This window comes from Apostichopus japonicus, chromosome 19, assembly GCF_037975245.1.
Source record: "Apostichopus japonicus isolate 1M-3 chromosome 19, ASM3797524v1, whole genome shotgun sequence".
NCBI classification, from domain to species: domain Eukaryota; kingdom Metazoa; phylum Echinodermata; class Holothuroidea; order Aspidochirotida; family Stichopodidae; genus Apostichopus; species Apostichopus japonicus.
In genome coordinates, this window is record NC_092579.1 from 19,278,223 (window position 1) to 19,298,280 (window position 20,058).

General features: G+C 38.3%; 1 protein-coding gene across 1 annotated transcript; it reads right to left on the reverse strand.

Annotated features, from left to right (window-relative positions):
• Window positions 1-906: 906 nt before the first annotated feature.
• Window positions 907-14,648, reverse strand: LOC139959766 (splicing factor U2AF 50 kDa subunit-like). The gene is made up of 12 exons (XM_071957608.1): window positions 14,488-14,648; window positions 13,817-13,904; window positions 13,110-13,222; window positions 11,988-12,211; window positions 10,784-10,900; window positions 10,334-10,472; window positions 9,861-9,940; window positions 6,359-6,481; window positions 5,227-5,316; window positions 4,504-4,624; window positions 3,676-3,779; window positions 907-2,640 (listed from the first exon to the last, which is right to left on the reverse strand). The coding sequence occupies exons 1-12, from the start codon at window positions 14,519-14,521 to the stop codon at window positions 2,509-2,511; spliced, it is 1,365 nt and encodes a 454-aa protein (XP_071813709.1). The 5' UTR covers window positions 14,522-14,648; the 3' UTR covers window positions 907-2,508.
• Window positions 14,649-20,058: the final 5,410 nt, after the last annotated feature.

The following is a 20,058-nucleotide window of genomic DNA, read 5'->3' on the forward strand; positions in this document are numbered from 1 at the left end:
GGAGGTCAACCTGAGGTTAAAGGTGCTATTCCAAGGACATCTGACGTCAAATCCTCTGAAGACAAATACATTGAAACCAATATTTTTGAAGTTGATATTTGGTACGTAGGTTGCTTGTAGTAGGTACCACAAGTCTTTTGTGTAGATTCATGGTCACTTGAGGTGAAGAGATCTTGAATGGTGAGAACTTTGTAAACATGTTAACTTGATAGGACAAATCCCTGTGAAGTTCTTAGTTGGTGTGCATGTAGATTGCTTATAGTAGTAAATATGAGAAGCATATTGATGAGAAGTTACTGTTTTTTTACCTCTTGATGGCACAAGCTAGTAGTTTTTTACCAGTGCATATTTAATATTTTGGTTTTTGGCCTCTGACCTTTGGTGACCTTCACAGGCACCAAAAACAATAGGGCACACCTTCCCACTATGGCGTATCTACATATCAAGTTTGAGTTTAGTCCGACTTTCCCTTGTTGAGTTACAGTGTACCCAAGCAAGTGGCACAGACACACATAAACACACGCCAACCTGACTACATAGGTTCCTTTGCTAAAGCAAGGAACCAAACATGGAATGCGTATTGATGAATTAATTATTGGTATCAATGGATGAATAAGTGGTATTGATGAATTAATAATTGGTATCAATGAATAAATAATTGGTATAGACGAATCAATAATTGGTATTGTCGAAGGAATAATTGGTAATGTCGAAGGAATAATTGGTATCGACGAATCAATAATTGGTAAGACGAACTAATAATTGGTAACAAACTGAATTAATAATTGGTATTGAAATTAACATTTTGTTAAGACGTATTAAAACATATTTTGCCAAAGTACTTTTCACCAGTCCATACATAATTAAATCAAACGAGACAGGAAATCAAAACTATAGAAACCTGTAGAATTTTCTGTATCATTTATTTCCAGCATACATAAGGAGAGACAAAAATAAACTTGAAACATAAAACAGAATTGTCATCTCAAGGGAATATCTTCTACAATTTTAAGAGGAATGAATCAGATAAAAGCCTGTCTTAGTTTGATGTCCAATACAGCTGATGTTTTAAGCATTAAAAATCTGAATTTCTGATTATCTCAGACGATTTGTAACTATTTATTATCAACCACTTTTAGACCAAAAACCATCGGAGTGATAAAGCAGGTCTTGTTATGATCGACTTAAGTGTATATCTTAACCAGCTGAGCACACCACTGTAAATTAATATTTTGCCCCCAATGTGGTAAAATGTAATTGCCTTTTTGCATTAATAAATGACTACATCAGAAATCCATTCCTTTAATTATCTTGTACAGACAGGTTATAGGTGACAGTTTGAACCAAATAAATCTTTTTCTCTCAAGTGCAACAATCTGATGGATTGGGTTAAATGAGAAACCATTTGTCACAAATATAAAGCATGTCACAAAATATTTAGCATGTCACAAAATATTTAGCATACCACAAAATATTTAGTTTGTCACTACGTAAAAATTTTTTTTTAGCATGTAACAAACTATTCAGCATGTCACAAAACTATTCACTATATCCCAAAATATTTAGCATGTCACAAAATATTTAGCATGTCCCAAAATATTTAGTTATCCACCTCGTCTATGCCCACTGCCATCTCCCAAGAGATCAGGCCTAAACATTTGGGCTTTTTACTGGCTAAATGCCAGTGGAATTTGCCATTTACCAGCAGGAAAAAAGGCACTGGCAAAGTTTTCGGTCAGTAGAAGTTTAGACCCAAATCACAAGGAAAGATAGTAAACAATCAGTCCATCAAAGAATCGACACATCTCACTTACCTAACAAAAGCCCTGTATGACTGACTGCTTATAATCAGCAAATATATGTCCTGTACAGCGACTAATTTATAGTAATCCAGGAAAAAAATTGCCAGTCAGAACTTGATTTTAGCCACTGGGTTTTCAAGCACTGACAAATTTTTTTTTTTCTTAAAGTGGCTGAAATTGTAAAATTCTAGGCCTGGAGATCCTTTCTTTGTATCCTACTTAGCAAACCCTATTTTTTTTTATTGCATATGATTCTAAAATATCACATAATTTGAAAGCTACTTGTTTTTATTCCCATAAGTGTAACTCAATTCACATTTCAGTTTTACACATAATTGTTAACATAAACTTCACTTAAGTGGTTACAATTACAAAAGGGTATACGTAACTATCAAAGTCCAAAATGAACAAATATATCGGTTTCTCTTCGAGGGAAAACAAATTACGACCAAAGAATCAAATTCAATCTATATTTAAAGAGTTTTGACAACTTCCTGCTAAGGTTGTATTGCTGTCACCTAAATTATTTCAAAGATACTTTCAATGGCTTTTTGGATTTAACAACAAGCAAAGAGGGCCTAGTAATTTACAATCAATGACTGAAAGTGCCATCAAAATTGCATTGATGGCTGAAGAACCATTCTTGTTGAATAAAAGTTAAAAGGAAAAAAAAAACAGTTATTTTTTTCTTTGTACAATTTTATATTTAAAAGTCTCTGCGATGGTACTTCTCTGGGCTGTAATACTGGGTCATCACAACACGGTTAGCGAATTTACGACCCGACAGAGCCTCTTGAGCCTTCTTAGCTTCCACAGCATTCATGAACTCCACGAATATCTGAAAAATAAGGAAGAACGTGAAGTTCAAATGGAGCTGTCCTGACCTTTACGCAGACCAATTGGATGCAAACTTTATCTTCCTTACATGAAAAGAGCAAACCATTCTCTCTCACATCTTCCCATCTCCTCTGGAGCAGGGATCGAGGAGGTTAAACTAACGTCTTGTCAGTGCTGGGTGTCTCTTCATTCTGTATTAATCGTTCCATTACTACAAGTCTCACTATACATTCAATCTCGACAAGCTACACAGATCTTTCTCGATACTTTTGTGTAGAAAATGATCTCACGAATCATGACGATTAGAAGATGCATACACATCGACCTGTTATTAGCTAAAACAATCAGTAACCAATAATAAATAGTGTGGATAATTAGGGAATTGGTTTTGTTTGTGTCCATAATGGGAATGCATAAATGAGGCCCTTAACATAATAAAACTAAGGCATGGATTGCAAGTCAAATCTAGTTAAGAACATGGTAAGCAACACGTTTTTGTTATTTAAACTATAAATTACACACGAATTAGTAGTATACAAAAACATAGTTTCCTTGAGAGAGGTATCGTCCGGATATATTTGAATATTACATTTTCATCGGAATGACCAGCAAGAATAACCAGACTCAAAACACAACTTGAACAAGAATGCTATACATTTCTCATAATTGCTTTTTATCTCATTTTTAAACTTCTCTATAGCTTCCTTGTATGCCACAAATTTAACTTGGTATCACAGGTCCATTACTTAAAGTAACACTTTCCCAAACTTTTGCTCAGCAATTGATTCAACAATTACAAACTCCTTTCCCAATATTGAAGAAGAGCCTGTTTGTGAAATTGATGTTCAAAAGTCACAAGTGGCAAACCAGAGCTCTCTAGACCTGACCTATGAAACGTTCACCAAATTTTATCGTTTCTCAGTAATAAATTTCATTGGTCAAGCAGAACTCTGGGAGAATGAAGGATTTATACAAGATGGCAGTTCTCAAACCGTCCACCACGATATCTGAAGGAAGTCAAAACTCTTCTGTCTACCTTTCCAGTTCCGGGTACGTCTACTCCCTGGTACGGTCTGGGGATCTCCAAGCTGCGGACCAATCCATACTTCTGACACTCTTCCTTCACGTCCTCCACGATGTCTAAGAGAGCAAACATAAAACACACAAGTTTTACATGGATGACTTTCTATTTCATCTATAACATATTTGGCTTGTTAAACCACTTCAGCTCTGTAAAAGCAGAAACGTCTAAATATGGCATCAGCCACAAGACTTTCCCTTTGCTTTGTAGCAATCCATTTCACAAAGTTTTTGCTTGTCTCTTATCTTGTAAGTAAACTATTATTTCCTAATATCTATTGCTGCTGATATATGGAGACTTATTCCACATTACCACCACAGACAAGAGGAAATTCAAAATTCAAGAATCAACCTCATGATACACAGTGTTGTTTGTTTCTGTGTTTAAACGACAGAAGGTTCTGCAACATAAATCGATCATAATCGAAATGTCCTATAACTTAAACCTTTACACAACAAGAAATTGCAACAACTCTGTAGCAAGTTAGCATGACAAAACTGGTAATAACTCGATCCCACTGGGAATCGAAACGTCAGACCCCTCTTACTTTTACACATTCTCTAACACAGGCTACTTAATGGATAAGCAGTTTGCTATCAGTTTGTTTTCATTTTAATAATTGATCCAGTATAAGTTATGACACAAAATACAAATATGTGTAATAACTTTTGCAAAAAAAAAAGGCTATTTTAATTATTTTTAATTTTAAAGAAAGCAAACTTCTGCACAAACTGTGAACATAAAGTCATTTCCTGGTTAGTGAAGTTGTGCGGACTAATTTACCTTCGTACTCCTCATCGTCCATGAGTTCCTCTGGGGTGACCATATTCATGAGACAGAGGACTTCAGTCACAGGACCCGACGTCTGAGGCAGTTCCAATCCAGGTACACTAACTGCAAGTTGCTGAGGAAGCAAGGACGAGATTGACTTTTAAGTATTGCAGCAGAGAAGGGCCGGTCCCCTTACAGCAAACCTCAGACGGTTAACACATCGTTTTAGCAAAGCAGAGAATTAAGTTTCATGAAGAAAATGTGGGTTTATTTAGTAAAAGGAACAAGAATCTTTTGATTTTAGTAACATGAGCGGCATGAGCGGCTTTCGGTGGATGAGCAGAGACACCAAGGAGCCGGTTACAGACTACACATACAATAAGGTTACAGACTACACATACAATAAGGCACCAACAATATATTGTCAGTGGTTATGAGAAAACAAGCATCCAAAACACTTAGCAAAGAAACTGCATTTTCAATGAGAATCATATGCCATGAAATGTCTTGAGCAGGGGTTCTCAAAAGGTAGCCCATTGGCCAGAAATCTGGCCGGCGGGTTTTCTTTCCGGGCCATGAAGAAAACTGTCTCTTCTTGCACTGATCGGGTATGCAGGGCCCATCACACGTAGCGAGATTTTGTTTGTTTGGCCCTTGGATCCAACCAATGTGTTTTGTCAATCCCTCATATCTGAAAAGTTTTTAATCGTGAAATATATATTCTAAAACACTCACCGATTGCTGGGCATTCTTGGCACCGACACTGGCTCTCTGGACGATTAATTTCTTCTCCCCAAGCTGCATGCCATTCAGACCAGCGATTGACTGCAGGAAGGGTAAAAAAGAGGTAAAACACTCGTCAATTTTACTTTCAAGTATCCTCTTTTCAGGTCCCTGTCACCCAGATTCACAATTTCAGACATCAAAGCTATCCAACTACATACAATATACCCAGGCCTTAGAATTCCACAATTTTATCCACTAGCTTATTGGGCTAAAAAATGGAACTACTGTCAAACTAAAAGCGAAGTCCAATAATATTTTTTCTTCAAGGAATAATACAAAGTAACATTTAATTTTGAACTGGCAGAAAAATGCTAGTGTCTTTTTCTTAGATAAATGGCAAATCCACTCATGGCATTTAGCCAATAAGTATACTATCGTATGAGTCCTGACTCTCAACATGTTGTTTGAAAGAATCCATTCACCAGTAACAGTCTTATTTGTCTTTACCAAAGCAATAAACTATGTACAAACATTGTACTAACTATGTACTATGTACAAACTATGAAACTATGTACAAACTATGTAAAAACTAGGTAAAAACTATTTTCATTGACAAACCTCTGTGTATTTGGTTGCTTATTACCAATATTGCTTTCCTTTGGGCACAAAAACCTAATTAGTGCTCAAAACTAAATTCTTTCAGTCTAAAAGTTGTTTAACTTCTCGCTTCTTGTCTATGCTCTTTGATTACCCAGAATTGGTTTGCACACAACCAAAACCACCCAACAGTCCTTACTAACTGACTCCTTGTAGTTTATTGCAATTTTATGTCGCTAAGAATGACACATGCTCAAGTAATGGCTTCATGTGGTCACTGCCTCTGAACTTGTTAATGACTAGTGATATCCAAAAGAAATTAGTATCAGCAAGTCACGGCCTGACAATCTCTTCTGCGCAAAACATTTGAAGAGGGTTTGGTGGGATGAGTACAGGGTTGAGGGGATGGGGGAGCTATAATATAAAAGCAACCATCTTGTTTTAGCAAAAGCATAGTGGCAATGTCAGCAAAGCTTCATTGACATATCAGGAAACATCAGCACTCGGAATGTCATTTGATAAATGTAAACACATGTCAACTTACATCGTCGGTTTTCGTGTGGTCGATGTACTCACAGAAAGCGTACCCTTTGGAGAGAGAAGTGGCACTGTCCTTAACCAGATTGAAGGCCTTCAGGGTACCGAACGATGAAAGCAATTCCTTAATCTAGAGTGAAGAGAAGAAAATACCAAGTGCGTAATGATACGATGAATGGATGCATTCACCCTACCAAATTAAGACCACAACATCCCCCCCTGTTTCTTTTTTCGAGGGGAGGGGGGGTTAACAGTTCAAATTTCTTTGTTTCATGTACATGGAATTTTGAAAATGAAATTTCTATAACATCAAGGTCAAAGGTGCCAATAATAGAATTTAAATTGTTTATATATACTGATAAAGCTATAAAGTTGTTCCAATAAGACAAGAAGGGTATGCATCGAACAGTTATCCATTACTTAAACCCATCATTTGCTGACAATATTTTACTGATAATGCAATTTCCAAATCACAAAAATGTGAAAAAAATGCATAGAAAACATTTTTCTTGATGATTGTTATGAACTGCAGATGAACGAGATATCAGAGATAACACATATACAGATTTGTTCAGCACTGACCGCACCTCTCTCACATGTTTACATTGCACAAAACAAATTATTTTAACACAACCGTTATATGAAGCAACATTACACTACAAGTCAATATTTGCTACATTAACACTCTTTCCACACAGAAACGGGGTTTTTCTATCAAATATTCCATCATTTGCCTACTCTGCTTTATCAAACCTCTGCGTACAAAAGCATCAAGTGGCAATTTAAAGGATTGTATGTCATCATACAAAATGTAGCACAGACAATGTTCGAAGAATCAAAATTACCAGATATCTTGGGGAAAACTCATGTGTCAAATCACAAGTTCTTTCCCACAACTTGCACAGAAATTCTTTAAGGTATTTTTCTTTGTCAATATCGAATCATTGAGAGCAATTTTTACACCGTTCTGATCACAAACCTCACAAACCAGATGCCAGACTGGCTTGCGATCATCATCGCCCTCGTCGTCACCAATCAAATGTTACCTGATCATTTTGACGAAACCGAAACACACCGCAAAGATGGGTGCGCCAAAGATCTTTGGAATCTCAACGGTAGCACCTATCAACCTCCCACTACTGAATACTGGGGGTGGAGCAGTCCAAATAATTGGTTTTATTTTGGGAGAAAAAAGGAGAGAAAGTGAGGGAAAAAGCAAAAAGAGAGATGGTCAGTATATTGTTGAGCAATTGGACAACCATTTAACAAAAAAGTTTAACAAAAAAGAAGTCATTATTAACAGTCCCTGAAAAAACACCGCTAAGTTCCCTAACCCCTCACCAGTCTGCACACCCCTCACCAGTTCCCCACCCCCCTCGCATTTGGACAAAACATGGAAAAGAAACATTTTCTGCATTTGAATGTAGGTTCCCTCAGTTTTAGTTCCCTCAGTTTTCGACCCAACAAAATATCAAGAAATACATTCCCAGTTCATAGAGGTTACCAGCTGGATGTGAATTACTGGAATCCATTGAAATGCGAAAAAGGTTTTGCATGGAACAACTCTCAACACAGACTGAAAGGGATAAACAAATTTGACCACTTCATTGTTTATTCAACTGGCCAACAAACAAAGAAATTAACTTCATTTTAATAAAATTAAATTCTTTTTACTGTCTGCCATTTGTGTTCTCCTCAATAGATTTAGCTCCATGGTATTAGGAATGTACTTCTATCCATTTAGATTCGTAATGGTTAGGAAGAGACATCAAAATGAGCCCGAATTTTTGAGGACCTGATACCCAACATTTTATTGAAAAGTACAAAAAGATTCATGTTTTGTTTACAAGGCTGTTTTTGTTTGTAAGATTGTCTGGTGGTATGAGAAACTTTTATATCAACATGTCAACAAAAGTAAATTTTAAAGAAGAAACAAGAGTAGGCTACTTTTCCTTCTGTGATATAAGGTTAAATTTAATTCTCCTCTGCTCAAGAAAGGCGAGAGGGATAATGGACCAGAAAACTCAATAAATTTCTCTTTTTTCTTCAGTAACTTTGTTTTATGGGAGCTGTTCGAATTGAATTTTTCATGGAGATTGATGGATTCATTATTACAGTATCCCTGCAGATTTTCTTAATGTAGCTTATTGACAGGGCTCAATGACTTTTGCAAGCCTTACACTCAGTATTAAAATCAAAATAAATTTGCAGCTAATTAAACTTGGACACACTTTTTTCTTTTGTTCACCATTTATGAACTGCCATCAATTCTCAAAATTTCGTCGCCATGATCGTTTCAAATCAAAATCCATTAATTGAAATGATACAGCACGGAAAAAAAATTGCTCAAATTCAGCTTGGATGGCTACTTAAATAACGGACATGAATGGAGATAAATTGGACATCTCTGACGACCAGACAACCTTTCCAAAATCAGCCCTGCAATATAACGACCAGTTTTGTAAATTAAAAGAAGAAAAAAAACATTAAAAATAACACAAAATGTAGAGAGTAGTTTTAAATACAGCTATTGGCCTAAGGGGTTCTTTAAACCTTTTCACTTGTCAAGCATTTACAATTTATTCAAATTGCTGTCATCCTATCGTGTATAAAACTGTACAAAGTATGATGTTTTCGAACAAAACTTTTAGCTTTGTTGTGGTAGAAAGTTTATTACATGGCTGTGGAGAAAGTCTGGGGAGAAAAATATCCCTGTGGAGACAGAAATTGGGAGAGAATTGCCTGCAAAAGAGACCTGCTAGGGAAAGAAGTTCCTGCAATGGAAAGTTCCAACTTCCAAACACCAACTATCTGATCTCTACGTTTGGAGAGTGTTTTAAATTTTTAACAATTTGTGAGTTTTTTTTTCTTGACGGATACAAACTTTGTCCCCCCATATTTACGTAAGAATGTTACGAAAACACCACATGCTGCATCCACATTCAGGAGTCAAAATACATCTGTTATAATTTTTAATTAAACTAACCAAAAAAAAATTTTTCAAAACAGTTTAAAATGTTTGATGAACCTATTTTTGGTTTAATCAACACTACCTTTTAATTTCTTTTTTACATTTCACTTAGTGTATGATTTTTTTTAAACCTAACAAAATTAAGAGCCTTCACAATGTTCAAAGTCATTACTTTTAGCTTTTGCTGTGCAATTGTTCACAAAGACTTTGTGATTCTCCTCACATTAAACAGAAAGAAGAGTCCCGCTTTTTGAGCAGTTTCGTTTCAAACCTTAATGAGAATTAAAAAAATCCCACCACTGACACCATGTTGCCCAAACCTGTTGGAAGAGAATTGGAAGACCACTGCTGCCACCAGAACTGGCTGTCACTGTCCGTCTCCAGATTTCTGCGCTGTGAAGAAAATAGGGAGCTCCGTCTTCTTCAAAAGTCAGAGTCTGTGTGAGTTCCTGTCTAATGATGCTAGCTGTAATGACAATCAAAAAGAGAGGCGTTGGGGTACACAAAAAGCATGTGACATTTCATGGGAGAGACTGACCTGGTCTTCATTCAGGTAGTTTGGCAACCCTCCTATGAATATCTTGTGAGGTGAATCTTGGACGACTGTTGAAACCACACCTGTGAAACAAAAATATCGATGAGTAAATAAAATAACAACGTACAAGATTTAAAGTCTCTCTACGATATCAATAATGAAATTTCTTTGACTATGACAAGCACAACAACTTGTTACTCACATCTCTGACAAGTAGTTCTTGTATCAAAACACATAATTTGTAAATCTACCTTTTGAAAGAAAGTTTGTTTCAACTGAAACATCAGTCCCTGTAAATGTATTCTACACAGACTATTTTAGTAGAAATAGAAAAATGATTTGGTTAACAGCTTTTTTTAACTGTCATATTTTATGCTAGATCATAAAGTACTAGCTACTTTTCCTGACCAAAGAATTTCTAAGCTCTTCATAAATTGTTTGTAACGTAAATAAATGACCACAGCGATTCCCTTTACCTGGTACGTGCACTGTGGGTGTTTCTGACATGCCAGGTACGGGTTGGTAATCCTTGGGTCTTCTGATCTTGAGGGCCTGGCCCTGGAACATGACCCCATCAAAGGCCATCGCTTGGGTAGTTTCATCAACCGACCGAAACTGTGTAGAGACAGAAATAACAGAAAATTCTAGCCATTGCATGCTTTTCTGACGTCCATAAGAAGAAATGACAAACTGTTTGATAGGAAAGTTTGGAGATGAATATTCCACTAATAAATAATTACTCGGTAAAGGTGCAAAAAAATACATCATCAGAGATTGATCAACTTAATTGTATTTTCTTAAGTTAACCAGAAATTTAGAACTACTGCATTTGCAAAGGACCACTTTGAATGAGTTTTCCGCTGGAATTTGATATCCCAAACGAGCCTCAGCAGTTAACAACAGTAGGAATTGGAACACCGACCAACCTCAAGGAAAGCGAAGTTCTTGTCATGGTTGACCTGAACAGCTAATACCGGCAATCCAGGCGCCTGGGAGAGCTTGGACTCGTGCATATGATCATTGAAGAAATCAACCATGGCTTCCTGCAAGACCAACACGGAGAAAAAAACAAAAGGATTTAATCAGGAGATGAAAAAACAGTGAAACAGAATCATCAAAGCTTGGCAAGGTGGTAGCAAAGATTACATAATATCTCTAGGAAGACTTGTAGAAAGTCCATACTGTTATTGTACCACATTTGAGGTGTTCCTGGACTTGTATTCTTATTGCAGCACATCTGTGGTGCTTCTGGACTTGCACTCTTATTGTAGCACATTTGTGGTGTTTCTGGACTTGTATTCTTATTGAAGTACATTTGTAGTGATTCTGGACTTAACAAATACTCTTGGATTTGTGCTCCAAATACGTGGGGCATTTTCAATAGTAATAAATCAACTTCTGCAAAACTATGTACACTTACTCAAGCATAGAGCTTTGTACTACTGTGAGTGCTTGTACTCATGCCAAAGGCATTCTAGTTGTACACACATGCTGTTGTACTCATACTCTTGTTATCATACTCATGCTGTTGTAATCATATACTGTATTCTAGCTACCAGTAGATGCTAGTACCTGTACCAGTTCTAATGGATTGGTACTCCTAAATGTACTTTGAATGTAGGAAATCTAGCGTGTGTACCAGTGCAAGTTTAACACTAACCAACTTCCTACACTTTTTCAGTTCAGTTAACTGCTGAATCTTACAATACCACACATTTAGCAATCTTGCATATAGTAGTGTGTATGATTCAGGAGGCGAGGCAGTACCCTACTGGGCAAACAACACACCTACCGTTACCTACTATACCTTACAAATTCCTCCCACACATAAACCTGTGAGGTATTTATAAGGTTCAGGATGGTTAGAGTTTGGTAGCTTTGTGCTTTTTACTCACACCATTCAAACTTATACTTTACATGTATGATCCAATTTAGATACGTACCGCTATGCAGTTTTTGATTTGACTACTAAGCAGAGATTTTTACCTTTGCCAAAAGGTCACATTAATCCCTGCCGAACAATTAATACAGCAACTAATTTGTTTTTAGTCGTCAAACCTTAACATGTCAAGGTACAAGTCTATGAATAATATGGAACAAAACAAAAACAAAAAAAAGTTGCCAACTTACTTCAGAAACTCCAAAGGGAATGTTCCCTACATACAAACGTCTTGCTTGTCTGGTCATCTGACTACCAACAGGGGCAATTGGAGGTGTTGGGAGTGGAGGAATCTGTGGGGGAAGCTGAGGGATAACTGGAACAGGTGGAGCATCTGGGGTTATGGTGGGAGGGGGTACCAATGGAGGCAATGGTATACTGGGGTCTCCTGGAACACTGGGTGGGAGCTGACCAGCTTTTAAAGGAATAAAAATAAATAAATGAATTAATAAAACAAATCAATAAAACTGAAAACTTGAGATACAAGATCATCAGTTTTATCTCTCCTCTCCCCCCCCCCCTCACCCCCCAAATATGCCAGGAAATGAAGTAACAGTCACACATGTTTGATGCCACTATTTATTGCCACCCATAAATTGTTACTACTCTCTGGAGCCATCCATTGTCTAATTTGGAACACTCCTGGTAGCCTCAAAAGTAATAACAGAAGCATTTTCCAAATTTGATGATTCTAAAAATTTGGTATCACCCGGTACATACACTTTCAGATGTTGGACTCTAAGTGACTTGGATCCTAAGGAACATGGCTAACTGGTCATAATGGAAATATCCCAAAACTAGAACGTAAATGGGCAAAATTGGGTGGGGTGGGCAGGGGGGGGTGGAGAGCAGCACATATTTGGGGTTAAGTACTTTGTGTTCAAGGGAGCAAACACGTATATTTCTGGGGGGACTTTAGCCCTTTCCCCCAGAAAATCATCCATGACCCCCCTTCCCCACTGGCAGATAGAATACTTCACGTGACATTGGGTAGAATGGTAATCATACTGAGGCAAGACCAAGTTGCAATTTTTCTTTGGTCCCTGTTAAAATGTTAATTGTTCAAAATTTTGACGAATTAAACGTAAGCAAAATCTTACCAAAACAATTAACGTGATGATTTCAACCAAAATTAGAATATTTTCTGGTATTGCGAATATGTGGTTTATGGTTTTTATTATCGCAAGGCTAAAGATTTCTAATGCAATGCATGTGACCCCCTTCACAAGCCGAAAAGCTTGGGGACCTTGGCAACGGCCCATTGGGTAATATGGCCCTCATTGCACAGTACTACTTAGCATGCCAATGTTTACCTTGCATGGCTTTATATTGTGTTGGTGTGATGTGCTCAAATCCAGGAGGAGCAACATCCCAGTATTTGTATGGCTTTCTCCTCTTATTACGCTTGTCTTTGTCATGGGAACGGCTGAAAAGAAAAAAAAAGGAGAAAAACACCTTAAAATTCACTAGTAAAACAAGAAAAACAAAACAGAAAAGAAAAGTGAACAACAACTATACCATCATTTAGTCTGGACTTGTTTCATATGTAGATTTACAAACTTTATTGATGTCAACTGCCAATAATGTCAGTAGCATTTGGCAAAGACTAAATTGCATTTGCACATATGGGAAAACATAGGGTTTACAGAAACATGGTAAAAGAAAAAAATTCACTGTTCTTTCCACCATCATAAACACAGAAGCTGAATTAGTAAACAATCAAAAATCAGCTCAGTATCAAGTCTGAAAAATATGTAACATTTGTGGAGGGAGGGAGAGGAAATTTAACAGAATCAGTGGTGATTCAAACTTTGTGTAGCAGTTCTATGATTACGAATTATAATATTTCTCAATGCTGAATATACAAAGGTTCCACCTAAAAATAAACCTGTACATCTTTGTATTTTGTGGGGCATTTTAATATGTGACACCTAATTTAATTTGTTGCTTCAAGGATGGAATAAAGGGGTATCAAGGAAAGGTGAGATTTAAAGTGGATGGTGTCGTAAGGATGTGTTACCTTCTTCTTCTCCTTTCTCTATCTCTGCTTCGAGACCTTGACCTCCTTCTGTCTCTGCTACGGCTTCTACTTCTCCTCCTCTTCCGATCTGATAACGAAATATTGGGAAATAGTTGATTGTTGTAAACAATGTATAAAATACTGAATGAACATAAAATACTGATAACGTTAAAAAAGATACAGTGCATAGGCATAAGCTTTGAACAGTTTGACTCCCGACCTGATTTGGCCTTTAATGTGGCGGATCTAATGCCAGGTGGTGACTTACCTGAGGCAGTCCTTGCCTTGAATTTGTATTAGACCCTAGGCTAATTATTTTGTTTGGCAATAAATTTAGGCCTATCCTATTTTTTTTTGGACAAGTATACTACTATCTAGGATGTATTGCCTATGGTTAGAACACTTATTGTTAACTTGAACAAAATATAGGTTATGAAAGATACATCTAAGTATTTGAACTATATTATTTGGCTGCTAATCTATCCATCTAGCACTGGCCTTATGCCTAGGCTAATATTATTAGGCTACCGTTAACAATAACCTAGGCCTGGCCTAACATAGGCCTACGTTAGGCTTGCCACCAGACTTAAATTAATACCAACCGACGATAGTCTAAGTCCAGATATAAACAAAACTTCGGCAATTCTTTCTTAAAAAAAGGTTTAATTTACCTGAATCTCTATGTTTCCTGTCATCTTCTTCCATTTTTTGTGAAATATAGCAATTAATATCAGAAGGAAGATGTGATAATTTCAGACACGCTAAGTCTTGTTGGACTAAAAGTAAACGTCGCGTACAGTATATACGTATGAGCTAGGCGTCACAAAACTGTATTGATATAGGCATAGACAATGCATGGTCGTAATCTAAAGCAGGTTGTAGTGCTGCCATCAATTTCTTGGGTCGCGTGCCTAGAAATCATTGAACGCGGATTGGGTGACCTTTTGTTGTCATCTATTCGGAACAGTCAGTCGTAGCCAGTGTTCGATTTTTCCGGTATCGCATCGCAAAATGCGATCCAAAACGACAAACTTGCGAGACGTTTCCAAATCAGCATCGCACATTGTGCCGATTTGTGCGATACAAATTCCTAGTCAGATTTGGGAGCAAACACTCAAACCTTAACTTACGAACTTCTACTCAATGTAGAAGTTATAATTTATTGAGTTTACACTCAATGTACAACTTATTCACTTGATCGTATAGCGAAAAAAAAAACCTGAAAAAATAATATCCTACCATAGTTAAGTGTAAAGCAAATAGCCTAACCACCTCGGCGGTTACGGATCTCACGTAACTAAAAGGTTCCCTGGCAACGTGCCAAAAAATGTTAACAAACAGGTGTTACACAGGGGATGAGCTCACAGTTGTTGGGAAGGTACCTGGGCAAATTCGCAGCACATGTACCGTGGTACAGTAGTTGGGTATAGGGTTAAACACTGCAGTTGTAAAAATGTACGCATAGTGCACGCTATTCATTGTTAGGCAGTCTAGAAACGGGGCTTTGCTGAACGTTGTTTGTTTCATAATATCGGAAGTTTTCTAAGTTGCACTTTTTAAAGATTGAAAGACAGATTAAATCTCTTTTCATTTTATAACATAATATAGCTACTTTAACTTGTCATTTTGAAATTTTCATCAGTTTCGTGACAATTTAAATAAAAAAAGTTGTCAGTATTTTGCATCCTCAACTGCGAATTTTTTCATCGCCAGACATCGCAAAAAATGACAACAATTTTCGGGGGCTTTCGCCCCCAGGTTCCCCACGAGGGTTCTACCCCATGACCCCACCATAGCCCTAAGACGGGCCCCTGGACACCACGCCTTTATGCTCGCACGTTACGCGTGCTAGGCAGGCGAACACCGGCGGGAAATCGGCAGTGTGTTCGCGGGAAGTTGAACAAGGTTTTCCAACACTGCTGAACTGTGCAGTTACTGTATGCATCATGTTCAAGGTTTTCACGGAGGCCTTTGAGGAAATGAATGGTTAGCAGGTGCGTATCCAGGGGGGGGGCGTTGGGGGCGCGCGCCCCCCGGGTAAGAAAAAGAGGAGAGAAAAAAAAGAGAAGAAAAAAGAGGGGAAAAAAGAGGGGAAAAAAGAGGAGGAGAGGAAGGAAGGGAAAAGAAAAAGAAGAAAGAGAGAAAAAGGAGAAAAGGAGGGAGTAAAAGAAAAACGCGAAGACACCGGGGAGAGGAAGAGGAACAGTGACATCATTACAGCGCTGAAGGGTAGCCAGTGACGGATCAATGATTTCGTAAAAGTGTGACTCACCCTACCCCTTACACCGACAACTCCATTTTTTGACGTTTCCATTTTCCTCTCTCACTAATGATCTATATATGTACTATATATGGTCTATCATAACGCGTGTGTAGAATTGTGCTATGAAACCAACTGTGGCTGGTCTCGAACTCGACCGTGTCGTCGGGGAACATGACGCATTTTGGGATGGGGGCGACCGCCCGCCCCCCCCCCATTCAGCATTTTTTTAAATGATATCGCTAAGTAATTTCAAAACAGAAAGTGCTTAGAGGCAACTTAGAAGGCCTGGGAAGTGTCATTTCCAGCGATCTGGGAGACATTTTCGGCCAAAATTTGCTTGTACGCTTCGCGCTAACAAATGGTCCTGGGTAGTGCCATTTCCAGCGATCTGGGAGGCATTTTCGGCCAAAATTTTCTTGTACGCTTCGCGCCAACCTATGGTGGCGCTACGCTTAGATAATTTGCCTACAGGCTTCGCCCCTCCCTTGGCAAATTCCTCGCTACGCGCCTGTTCGAATTTGTAACGCAAACAGCAGATATCACATCATATCAGTGAGCATGAAAATGGCGTTCCAGGATGAAAAGCCTCAAAACTGTCCGACTTGCCTGAAAAAATAACCAAAAATTTTCGCGCGCACGTCTTCATGTCAATATCATATAAGCAAGCATCGGTTATTACATCGCATGCCATCATGTACCGTACGGTCCGTTCAAATTGCGCAGTATTTCGCGGGATGCTAATGTAAACAACGACATGTCTCATGTAGATGTATAAAAAGCATGGAGGTCCAATTATGTCAAAACTCTCTTTTACATTAGTAATGGCGAATTAGGGGCTGCACCCCCGCCGCGCAGTGGCGGAGCGTCCATACGGTCGGGGTGGATGCCCCCCCCCCTGACGGACTCAAATGGACTGCTGGCGCCTTTTTCAGCTCTTTACCACTTTTTACTTATTCTAGATTATTGACTTTTTTATTGCGCTCTCATCTACTTATTGACATTTCTCACATTTTGTTGGTGTAATTTGGCGATGACACCTTATTCTTCGTTTATCTGCAAATTAGCCAGGCCCGGAAAGGGTCATTTCCGGCGATCTAGGGAGTATCTTTATTCAAAAAATGTCTGTACGCTACGCGCCAACCAGTGGTGGCGCCCCGCTTAGATACTGTCGAAAGCGCTCCTACAGACCATTCTCGCCACTCCTGACCAATACCCCTAGCTCCGCCACTGCCGCCGCGCCTCCTACGCCTATGTGTGTAGTGTTCGGTTGAAGGAAATATCTGCTATTTTTTCATTTCCTTCAACCAACTTTTATAATAGCCGTTATAAGAGGTTTTAATGTTTGTACACCAATAAATTAACTGTGTCTGAATTTTCGAAAATTTCTGACCAACATTCTGCATCACACTTCCCTCTACTCGTGCAATTTTGACCGGTCTGTTAGGGGTTCAAGGAAGTTTTTCTATATTGGTTGTCCATAGATGAAATTTTGTACAACATTATGGGTATGTTTTCAAGTGAGTTTATTGACGAGAAATGGGAATTTTCAAATTCTGAACAAATATGGGGCTTAAAACCTTCAAAATTGGGGCTGACGGGTATTGTGGGCCGCGACGTAGAATCACATACAAAAGCAAAGACCCACAGGAGATGCCATCAGGTCGAACATGATGTGTGCCGGGTTGACAAACTTCAAAAAGGTTATGGATGGAAACAAAAACTATTAGGAAATACCTGGTTCTCAGGCAAAAAGTGTACATCTGGTTGGTCATTTCAAGCCCGAGAAGTGCCGTTTCCGGTGATCTGGGGGGGTTTCAAAACAAGAAATTTTCTTGTACGCTGCGCGCCAACCGATGGTGGCGCTCCGCTTAGATAGTAATTCGCGCCCCCCGGGTTTGAAAATCCTGGATACGCGCCTGGTTAGTACAGTGTATATATGCTGCACTAATGCTGTGTGTAGGCCAAGGTTCACGAAGGTCATTGGTTATATTCGCGCGCCGTAGACGTGTTTTTAGATGTTACGGAGAGTCAGGTTTCCATGGATATTAATCGAAAATGAATCTGAGTTTAACTGACGCTAAAGAAATGGATCGTCTTGGGCAGATTAACAAATCATTGCAAGTATAAATAAGTACAGGTAGCTCTGCTGTTAAAAAGAAAAGTTCAATATCGGTTTGCTGTTATCGGCAATTAGGCAAAATTTTACCGATACCGATATGCTGCCGATATTGCAAACATCGGCCGATACCGATATTGAAAACGATTATCGTAGCAACACTAGTATAAATAATAATAAAAAACAAACATTTTCTAGTTAATACATTGATCGCCAACATTTGGTCCGTTTTGTGGTAATTTCAAAACTGCTATTCAATATTGGGGAACTGCTATGCAACAAAAATATTGTATAGCAATTGTCGAAATTTGTTGCTATGCAATTTTTTGGCCATAAGTCGAACACTGGTCGTAGCCCCTCTGCCCATTTTTCTCAATGAAAAAAAGTATATTATGTCAGTTGGATTATAAAAGAGTAGAGTGTGGTCTTGGGATCTTTGTAGCAGATTACTCCGTGGGGGGTCTGGGAGTATTCTCCCTCAAAGAATCTTTGTGCAAGTGACTACTTTTGTGTGAGGTTATGAAGAGGTGAGATAACCACAGCCAATGGTATACATGTATGTTGGTCATCATGGGCGCAGATCCTGGCGGGGACGCGTTCCCACCAACTTTTTCAGTGGTTCGGACATGATATACCGTGTCCCAACCAATTTGTCTTGACCAAACGTTGAATTACAAATTCCCCTATATTAAACTTTGTGGTTGTGGTCAGCAAAACGGACTGAGTGCGAACAAAACAATCGTTAACAACTCACACTATGCGTTGCCAATTTGAGTTGGCTTCACGTCCAGTTCTCATTTTATTATATTTATCCACAGTCGCATTTGCGACAGTCTATAATTGTTTTCTGGGAGAGGACCACAGACCCATCGTATACAAAAGTCTTCTTGGATTATATGTCCCCTGGTTTTTTTTTTCTGCAGACGCCCATGTATTTCTCCAAACTAAATTTCTAAACAATGAGATCTAAAACTTACGGAGGTTTAGGAGCATCATTGGGTCTGAGAAGTGTTATTTCCGGCGAGCTGGGAGGTATATTTGCCAAAAATTTCTTGTACGCTACGCGCGAACCCATGGTCATGCACGCTCCGCTTAGATTGTATCAGAGAACAGACACGCGTCCCCACCATTATCCGAGACTGATCTGGGCCCATGTTGGTCATACGTCCTGTTAAAGATGCAGTAGTTTAAAATATACAACAAATTTAAAATAAAAAAGACACACCTAAGCTTCATATGATTTTGGCATTGTAATGTAATCATTAGTAACCATACGTCCTATCAGTTTGACTTGATTCAAATTCTGTCAATTTTACAATATTGTGATTCCGTAGATCGAGGCCCTGAAAGTTGCCTTGGTTACCCTCACTTTCATCGAAATGGTTAAAATAAAATGGACTCTCACTCAGTTATGTTAGCTGTGAAGCTACCAGACATGGTTCTCACTACAAGTATTGAATTTGAAAATTTAAGCAACTCGTTCCGAGATATTATATGTTTAGCTATATGGAGTGTTAGTAAAGGTTGTTTCAACGTATATATATATATATCATACGTTTCACTGTTGTATAGTCAACTACATTTATCCAACTACCAAGAAGTTCCGAGTGCTTATAGGAGACACAGGCCTAAGCAACACTTCTAGCTTATTATGACAGAAACATTTTGAACAGTTACAGCAAAACAGTACCCCGTTTCGGCAGATATCCTGGTTTAAAATTCTCCTTTAGGATTCCGATTACTACAAGTACGTTAGTCCGAGTATTGCCTGTTAGGATCCGAGTACAGATTTACCAGTGTATGAGTACAATCTTTACATAATCCGAGTACTTTTTAATCCGGGTTCTTTGCGAGTACTTGTCA

Bases quoted from the DNA above. Each gene is read 5' to 3' on its own strand.
- LOC139959766 (XM_071957608.1), bottom strand. From the start codon at position 14,521: ATGGAAGAAGATGACAGGAAACATAGAGATTCAG. The intron at 10,473-10,783 runs GTTGGTCGGTGT...GTCTCTACACAG, and splicing joins AGAACTTCGCTTTCCTTGAG to TTTCGGTCGGTTGATGAAAC. The intron at 5,317-6,358 runs GTAAGTTGACAT...CCCTTCCTGCAG, and splicing joins ACCACACGAAAACCGACGAT to TCAATCGCTGGTCTGAATGG.